General features: G+C 47.8%; 1 protein-coding gene across 1 annotated transcript in view; it reads right to left on the bottom strand.

The window, feature by feature from the left end:
• Positions 1 to 2559: 2559 nt before the first annotated feature.
• Positions 2560 to 9721, bottom strand: part of VAPB (VAMP associated protein B and C) — a 54102-nt gene continuing 46940 nt past the window's right edge. The window contains exon 6 of the mRNA XM_030841455.3: positions 2560 to 9607. Within this exon, the coding sequence (XP_030697315.1) occupies positions 9449 to 9607 (159 nt within the window). The 3' untranslated portion in view covers positions 2560 to 9448. The remainder of the gene's footprint in view (positions 9608 to 9721) is intronic.

The following is a 9721-nucleotide window of genomic DNA, read 5'->3' as shown; positions in this document are numbered from 1 at the left end:
TGCAAAAGCATGCCGACACAGCCAGAAATGACAACATAACACTCTGAGAGGGGCAGGGATGGAGAGAAAGGTTATTGGAGCTAAATCCTTAACCTCCTTAGGAGGAAATCAGTAGACAGTATCTACACATGAAAAACCAAGAAAAAGTAATACAGGCACATTATTCAGAAATATAGAGGTTGATACCCAGAAGAAATTAGTGCTAAAACAGCTGCCTCTAGGCAACGGAAGCTGGGAGTGATGGGGGTCTGCTGGGTTTCATTATGAGCCTATTAGAACTATTTGGCTTTTTATACCATGTACACGAAATGCTTCAGTTAAAAAACAAAATTAAAAATACCACACGACCAAATCCAGTGACAAAACCTAGAACGTCCCTTCAAATTGCTCTTAATCCAGTAAAGGGACAGAGAGTTGGGGGGACAGGGGTGGTGGGGTAGGGACGGTGCCGTAGAGCAGGCAGTGCCAGATGAAGAGAGAAGATAACATCTTCACTCTGCAAAGTGGGCTTATCCTCAAGGTCTGAGACTGAAGGGAAATACCCAAAGTATGACAGGGCCACAGGGCCTGGATAGCTATTCTTTGATGGTTTCATCTTTACTAATGGAAGACACTTCTATGCTTTGGAATCACGTTTAGGACTGGCAATGTGACCGCAAGGAGGGGCTTAAAATATAACGGTCGGTCTTGGTTTGTCTTTAAAAATAGAGTCCTGCCTTGCATACACATTTTCCTAACATTTTTGAAATAGCATAAAAGTATATTTTTGCAAAAGTCCATAACATTAATTTTGTATTTCTCCAAAGTTTTGCTGTTTCTCTGCTTCTTTGATGTGACCTTAGCAGTCAAACATCGCTAAGAAACAGAAGTTCTACTTGAAAAAAAAAAAGGAAGTCTAGACTCCGAGTACAATTTCCGAGGGTATTCTCAGTTTCTGACGGGGCACGTCACTCCCGTTACAGGACCCTGGCAGATTCTCAGGGAGGTTTGTCTTCTAATGCACTAACGAAAGCTAATGGCAAATTGGTGTGGTTATTTCCTCAGAACGGCACCTTTTGTTGTTTGAAAAGGCCTCTGTTTCACAGCTTGGATTTTAACCCTTTAAGGATTACCACCGTTTTCAGTCCCTCTTACAGAAGCTCCCTGGACTGGGAGGCTGAAACATCCCACCCCATTCACATCCTCTGTGGACTCCATAGTCAAAGGACCCCAGGAATGTGACAAAAGATGTTCGGACTGGTGCAGTAGTGAGGCTGCTAGTGCAGGTCAACAGTCCAAGCTCAATTCGTTGGCCACAAAGGGCGATTTCCTCCCCCTGCCCAATCCACTTCTGTACCCTTTGCTGCACGTGATTTTCCTATTAGTAAAATCCTGTCTAGATTCCTATTTGCACATTCATAAATGTGTGTCCTCAGAATCTTCATCTTTGCTCTCCGTCATCAGCCCTTTGTGTGGCCTTTTAATGTCCCTGCAGATCCTTTACCGTATGAAAAGCTTCTCAACCTCATGTAAAGGAACCCCAAATTAAAGCTGGGAAATCAAATGCGCTTTTCAGATGAGCAAAGATCAAAAAGGTGGACGATGCAACATGCTGGTGAAGGAACAGGGAAGGAGGCAGTGCTGGGACCATGTGCGGCCACGTCCTCTGGAAGACGATGTGGAGTCACATGACCAATTTTACATGCAGGCGCCCTTTCCTGTTTCTCTTCCAGGAACTGTCTCATTTACAGGGGAGTCTGCTGTGGCTGTGTTTGCAGCAGCGAGACCAGAAATGACTTAGGTGCACCTCACAGAGGGCTGGTTAAGGAAGTGATGGGCACATCACCCAGAGGAGAACTACAGAACCATTCAGATGTGTTGTGGCCATGAAACGATCTCCAAGATGCATCACAAAGTCCACACGCAGCACTCAGGATGGGGCAGGGCGGGTGGGCTGCCGCTTGTGCGCAAGGACACACGAGGGCTCTGCGTACACAGGTGCACAGGGAGAGGCTCTCTGGAGAGAGTCCAACAAGAATGGGGCACAGGAGCCCCTGGAGAGGGGAGCGGGCCTGGGCCTGGGGGGGCACTGACTTGGAGCTGTCTATCCTTTGGTCTTGTATGAAGTCTTACTGTTGGCATGTGTAACTTTCCCCAAAGAGGTTAAAATGTTTTCAGGAATGTTTTAAAAAGATAACATCAGAAGATGGAGCCTATCAGCCACCGCTTAAAGACCATCACCACCCCACCTTGCAGGCTTGGAGGCAACTGGACACCAGTGAGCAATCAGTAAATCAATGACAAACGCCTCCCCCAGTAGGAAAACACGGGGATGCAGGTCTGGCCCCCATGCTGAAGCTCTCTGGGCAAAAGGTTCCCCATCAGTAAAATGAGAAGGTTGACCTAAGTCATCCCATAAGTCTGTCTTGGGGCACAAAATATCTGATTGTTCTCTTAAACCAATTTCATGTTCCTAAGAAGTGGTGAGAGAGGGCTGCACCATCTTCTCTAAAGCACAGCTAAACTGCTCATAGGCCATCTGTTCAAAACAATCGTACACTGAAGCATCCTTTAAACACATTCAGAGCACAGAATTTATTGAACATAATATGGAGATGGCTAGTACAGAAGTTCATGCCTCAGCAGGGCAGGTTTCATCAGGCTGACACGGAACATGTGAGAACATGCTGTGAACGGCTCTCTCGAGCTGGCCGCTGCAGGAATACACCTCCTTCCCTCCGGAGAACAGAAAATCAGCCATAAAACCGTGAATTCATTACACATCAGATAACCAACACGTACGATGGTAAAGAGTCCTTTCCTACACCAGCTTTTTAAAGGAATTCCATGTCAAAACAGGGGTAACTGTCTTTAAAAAAAACACGAAACACTAGCAAGAGAAAAGAGAACCAAATGTATTTTGCGTTTTTCTAGGTAGGAGCGTGAGGCACCTTACTGAGGCTGCTTACGAATGAAAAACACAAAAACACACTCTTTCCCACTGAGTAATTTCCCAGCATCTCATTCGGGATCAGACACAGAGAAGGTAAATTGATCAACGTTTGCTGAATGAGGGAGTGGTGAAAAGCAAGCAGCAGTTCTTGTACATACACATGGTCTCAGTAGGACAGACAGTAAACTCTGACCTTTGAATCCAAAGAAAATTATCAAGGGGAAAGAAGTATTTTTAAATGAATGCTGCACTAGAGGTTAACAGCTGAATTTAAGTTACTTCTAAAATACAAAAGACAGGGCTTCCCTGGTGGCGCAGTGGTTGAGAGTCCGCCTGCCGATGCAGGGGACACGGGTTCGTGCCCAGGTCCGGCAGGATCCCACATGCCGCGGAGCGGCTGGGCCCGTGAGCCATGGCCGCTGAGCCTGTGCTCCGCAACGGGAGAGGCCGCAACAGTGAGAGGCCCGCGTACCGCAAAAAAAATAATAAAAATTAAAAAATAAATAAAATACAAAAGACAGATGGGAATGCAGGCAGCCAGTTCATAAAAAGAACCAGACCTCTTCGTATTACATGGAAAACCATCGAGCTGATGTGAGAAACATGCATGCTAATTTATCATCCTCAATCACAAAAAGCTATGCATTCTTGTTAGCACTAAGCCTTAATGAAATCGGGTTAAGGTATCTGATTTGTCTCCCCTAGTTGGCAGTTGCTGAAGGAAACAAACGAACAAAAAGTAACCTGTTCTGTTTCGGCCAGACTCGGCGCTGGCTATCAGTGAGACGAAACCCTCCGGGGCCGCAGCTGCACCTGCGGGAGCCGGGCGGAGCTCCTGCCGTTCAGGATGCAGAGGTGAGCAGGACGGGGGAGCGAGCATCAGCCCTGCACCCACCCACCCTGAGCCAGATGATTAAATACACATCAACCCTGCGGTATAAGAAAGTAACTGTAATACGGTATTGTCACAGGATCAATGTTTCCTGGTTTAAAAACAAACATTAGCATTTACTTAGCAGCAGAAAACTATTATCCCACGGTACTGTTTTATTCAACTGACATCTTTTAATCAAAGCAATCCATATTGTGGCAACATTCCAAGGTATCATAATTGCAAATATATATGGCATGTTAGATAACAGCTGTATCCTTGTTGCTAGTTCTTTTTTCCTTCCCTACTGATTGGATGCAGGCATTTTCTGATGATTATTTGCACTAAGAAGAAAACCTGAAGTAATTATACTGAGACAACTTCTCATCCACCTCTACTGGTTTCACTTTTAACTCTTACACACAACTGTGTGTGTGTGCTCACGTCTTCTAAATGTTTCAGAATACCTCTGTGATGACAATGAGAAGGACACCTCGCTTTTCAGTGGCGGGGCCGTAGCTAACAAGAGTGGGGTCTGTGTCGTCGGCACGGGGGTGTAGGGCCTTGTGTACCCCAACTCCTGGTCCTGGAGGCCAAGCCTTGCGTGCTAAGTACGCGGCTGGTGAGATTCAGACGCAGGAGGAAAAGGGTCTGTGAATCTCGCTGGAGATCCACGTTCACAGCCTGTCCAGTCTGCCTGTCCGCCGATGTGCCTCATCGGGGTCTGCTATTACTGGCTCCCTCCGGTGATTTCCCGGAGAAGCACAGCGCTAACTCGGGGGAGAGGGCTGAGACCAGCGGCTCGGCTGCTGTGAACCTCAGCAGGCCACTTCTGTGACACCAATTTTAATGAACTGCCTTCGCTTCCCATTTAATTCACAAGTTTCGTAAAGCCTCCCTGGAAAGCCTTCTCATTATCACCTCGCTGAGACAAGCTAGTAATTTTCTTTCTCAAGCCCCCAAACTCATTCCCCAGGAGCATCATGCAGAGATCTTCAGGCAGTGAGAAAATGGAAAACATACATTTCTTCACTGCCTGAAGTGTGCTTAGTTTCAAAAAGCAAAATACAAAGCATCTGAAGGAGAGTCCTGATTCTGTCTACTTTATCTTTAAAATCACTGCAGAAGGGACGAAGGCAAACACCTGGAAGGTGGACGAAGATCAGTGCTGCTGAGATCAGCCCCTGTGAATTCACCGAGGCCTTTCTCGCCGCTCCTCTGACTGGTTTTTGTGGTTGAAACAGCGTCCTGGCGATTTAGGCCCTCGCAGCAGGCTTGCCAGAGACTGACTTCATTCCAAATGAGAGGTACTAACAAGCCGCCCCGTTTAACCTCCCGGAGGCTGCATTTCCCACGTGCAAAACTAGAGCCCTCACGCCCCCATCCCCATCACAGTCGTCGTGAGCATTAAGCCAGTGAGTGAACCTATCGGATGCTCTGCACGGGGTGGGAGGGCGTCCTAACAACAGCGACTTTCTCTAAGAGGTTACTGTCAAAGCAGCTCTGGCTGAGGAAGGCTTTTAAAAAGACTAATAAGTTTTCTCCAAACCCAATCGGGCCAGGAACCCTGAGGGACCTCGCTTCTCGTGGGGCACACGTGGTCCCAAGCCGCCCTTTCGGGTCTTATCGGATCTGCGTGCCCTGAGCTGGAGTCTTCCGTCTACCGTGCAGGGGACTTTCTAAATACAACCCCATTCCCGCTCATCTCTCGGCAGCAGCAACCTCGGCCCACGCTTCACTGAGCCAGGCCTCCTCAGAGTGGGAACTCTGATAATTCCATGTATTACTTAAAGCTCCTCCTGCTCTAGCCCGACTGTCTCAACAGGAAGAGGCCGCTCCCGCCCCAGGGCCCCAGCGAGACGCGAGTCAGTGAACGGCCATCACCAGCAGGGGGAGCAGCGGCCTCTCCACCTGCCAAGGTCTCGGAGGTTAAACGTTGCTCAAGTGTTCAAGGTGACTTCCGAGCCCAAGTCCCACCTTGCTCGTTTTTCTTTTCTTGTTTTCTTTTAATCAAGAATTTCACAAACAACCCACAACCAGAAACTTGTAATTGGGCCAGTTCTTTGAAGAAGGAGCTGAAGATGACAAAAGGCATTCTATTTTGGTGTGGATTCTGAGTTTGCAAATATAAAGATTTTTGTGTGCAAAAAATATAGGCACCATTTGAAAAATGTTAAGCTACTTACATATGGTACATATGCTATATATATACACACACACAGCTTGTTTTCAAATTAATTTGAACGGCTATTTAGCTCTGGGCTATCACCTCATTCAGTTGTATCTGACTCAACACAGCCTGCAAGTCCAGTACTGGTATCTTCCAATAGCAATTCTGTTCCTGGGATTTCTTTGAAAGCTTTTAGGTTTTCACGGATCACTGGAGGTTCTTCATTTTTCCCCCTTCTGTGTTATGTAGGTATAAGCCGTCTCTCTAGGCATAAACTGTCCACTGGTAAAAATCAATTTTGATTTTATCAGTATTTATTAGCACTGGTGCCAGCAGTTTAGAAGACTAGAGAAGGAAAACATGCAAACTAGGAGGAGAAAAAAAATGAAAGCCGGGTCCTCATACCTACAAATAACATAGCCTGCTGGTCTTTCAGGTATTTTGTAAGGTGCCGAGGGAGCTTAAATTACCAATTTTTAAATTCAATCAATAAAAATTTACAGGACTCTGTTACTGCTTGCATCTCTCCCGTATCTGCGAGCCCGGTGGTGGGTATTTCTAAAACAAGGGCACCACTCTCAGAGGTGCCGTGAGCCAGTAACCAGGGCAGCAGGCACCGGAGCAGCCTGACTGCACCCGCCCAGGCTCCCTTCCCGGCCAGCACCCTAACCAGCTTCAGCCTGGCTCGCTCTAAGCCAGTTTATTCCAGTGACTTGGCTCTCACCCTCTCAGGACAGAACAGACCACGGGGCAGGACCGCACATCCAATCTACCTGCTTTACTCTCATTTTCCAGAAAAGACACCCAAAATGTGCATGCTTGGGACTTCCCTGGTGACGCAGTGATTAAGAATCCGCCTGCCAATGCAGGGGACACAGGTTCGAGCCCTGGTCCGGGAAGATCCCACATGCCACGGAGCAACTAAACCCCTGCGCCACAACTACTGAGCCCACGAGCCATTAACTACTGAAGCCCGCGTGCCTAGAGCCCATGCTCTGCAACTAGAGAAGCCACAGCAATGAGAAGCAGCACACACACCACAACGAAGAGTTGCCCCTGCTCGCCGCAACTAAAAAAAGCCCGCGCGCAGCAACGAAAACCCAAAACGTTCAAAAATAAATAAAATTTAAAAAAAAAAAAGTGCGTGCTTCTCCAGGTTCGAGATCTTGAGTGTCTGTGGCTCTTAAAATGGTCCCTGAACCAGAGCAGTGCCTGCTCCACACACGTTCTCCTCCCTGACACACACTTCACTGACCAGGGTCACTGGCATGGTGTCCGCTCTGCCCATCACCACTCTCCTCCTCTCCCTGGGGCGGGGGGGAGATGTTCCCTTTTTCCACTCAGTCAAAAAGCTCAACAGGTGCTCACCAAGTCCTAGCCCCGAAAACAGAAAGAGGTTTCACAGGATGATTAGTTTTAAGAGACAACTTTGGATTTTAGATTTTGATTTTTAGCTACACACAAAATGCCACCATCCTCGGAGAAGCTGAATTCCTTCTAGATGCACACGAAACACTTAGTCACTTCCAAAGACCTAAGACACAAGTGTCCCAGGTACGCTTTTTGAGAACCTGGTCACTCGACCACAGGCGCCAGCAAACTCCAGCCTCACGGGCCAAATCCCAGCAGCTGTTCTTGTGAATAAAGTTTCAATGGTACACACGGCAACATCCTTTAAGAAAACGTCTACCAACTCCTGCTCTAGAGGAATGGGACTGTACTGCACCCCCAGGCACTATTTGAGGCACCCCCCCATCACTCTCCTTTCAAGGTCATGAGGTGTTAGAAGCCACATGAAGAGCAATTCGTTGCAACTCCTACACTCAGATAGGTTTTACTCCACTTGGAGAAAACAGCAGGAAGCACAGGCTTCCCAGCTCAGTCTTCTCACTCCTTTTCCTAAGTACCTGGGTCCACACGGAATAGAGACTGGAGAGTAAGTTATAACCGGGCAGCCGGCCTTCCATAGCTTCACGCCATGGGTGTGTGGTCGAGAACGAGGTCTAGTCAACGTTTACCGCGACTTCTCAGGATGGACAGTAAACATGTTATATTTCTCATCGATAGGGTTCATTTTTAAATCAACCTTCCAATGACAAAATAATAATGATAAAAATAATGTCTCCCTCCCCCCGCCATTTAGCACAAGTGACAAAATGACAAAAGAACTCTTAATTTGGGGGCTTTATTTTAATTTTTTTTTCTTTTAAAGATGCTACATAGTCGAACAGAATTGGATTGGTCTTTTATGGCATAAAATTAATTCACAAACTCTCGATCACTACTTGACGGATTATCTGACGTTTCTCTCCCACCCCCTCCCAACCCCACCGAGCCGGTTTCCTCTCTGCTCACCCCTCTGCTGCCTGACTCACATGCCCTGATCCCCAGCTAGGGCCACACGGGGAAGGTCAGGGCCACACTGGGGCACGTGTGCTGAAGCGTGAGTGGTGGCTGAGGAGTGGAGAAAGAAAGAACAGTACAGAGATCGGCTGCCCTTCCCCACAGAGAGCGTGACCTAGAGCTGACTGTCACTACTAAGCACTCCCCTCCCTACGAGAGTCGTTACTTATTTGCACAGAAAACCACTTCCCGGCAGCCGTTTTCCAGCGTTCCAATGAGCCGCACCTCCATCTGTGTGTACAGCCCAGAACCTCCAGCAGCAATGCCAGCTTCACCCAGCAGAGTTAGGTAGCACAGGTGATTTTAGGCCACAGAGTTAATTATAATCTTGTGACAAGAAAACATGAGATGAAATACATTAAATAAGTTAAATATGCATTAAACATCTCTGAATAACAATTCAATCTCATGACATGAACCAATAGTTATCTAGCTTGGTCCCTTTAAGAGAACAAAGCCTTCACTGACTTCTATTTCCAGAGTATTGGGTCACTCGGGCAACATACACCTCCCAGCATAGCCGATGCTGCCACAGCGCCGTTCTTCTCGGCCTCAGACTCTCTCCATCAGTCCCAGGGAACTGATGGCCGGGGCAGACATGGAGGAGCAGCCCGGAGGGAGCGAGCAGTGCGGGGAGGACGCCTTGGGGGGGATGCACTCTCCACCGCGCTGGGCTCCAGCTCCCCGAGGGCCAGCACCAACAGGCAAGGAAGAGTGTCGTGTTGGAAGAGAGGTGATTAGCAACATGGACCAAGGCTACAAGTGTTTAAAATGACATGTACAACATGCCAGTCTCGTTTAATCATGGTTTCCCTTGTCATTAATAAGGATCATTCTTTTCCCCCGATCATTCACTATACGTGTTAAACTTTCTAAAAGATTGTTATTTTATGTTCTATGTGTGTGTGTGCACGCGTGCGGCAGCACACACGCGCAGGGAGGGGTAATTTAAAGGCAAGACCTGTGAGATGTCATCATACATTAACTTCTTTTTACACGCGGTTATGATACACTTAAATCCCATGACATGGCGGAGCCATCAATCCAATTTACCATCCTTTGCCTGCTGCCTCTACAAGGCGATCTTCCCTATGATTACACCGACGATAAAGAACAAAACCACCAGCGCGAGTAGCCGGGTGCTGAGGCCCTCCTCCTTCCCAGCCGCAGCTAACACGGGAACGGGGCTGTTGCTCTGCGCTGCCTTCCTCATCCGAAGTCCATCTTCTTCCTACGGGAGCAAACACACGTTTCAAAGACAGTCCAAGGCACCAGAGCAGCAGTCAACTGTACAGCTTGGGGGACGCGGCGGGGAGGCGGTGATGCCCAGACTCGATCACATGAT

The sequence above is a fragment of the Globicephala melas genome, chromosome 15 (genome assembly GCF_963455315.2).
Source record: "Globicephala melas chromosome 15, mGloMel1.2, whole genome shotgun sequence".
Lineage (NCBI taxonomy): Eukaryota > Metazoa > Chordata > Mammalia > Artiodactyla > Delphinidae > Globicephala > Globicephala melas.
This window is presented reverse-complemented; position numbering and strand designations above follow the sequence as displayed.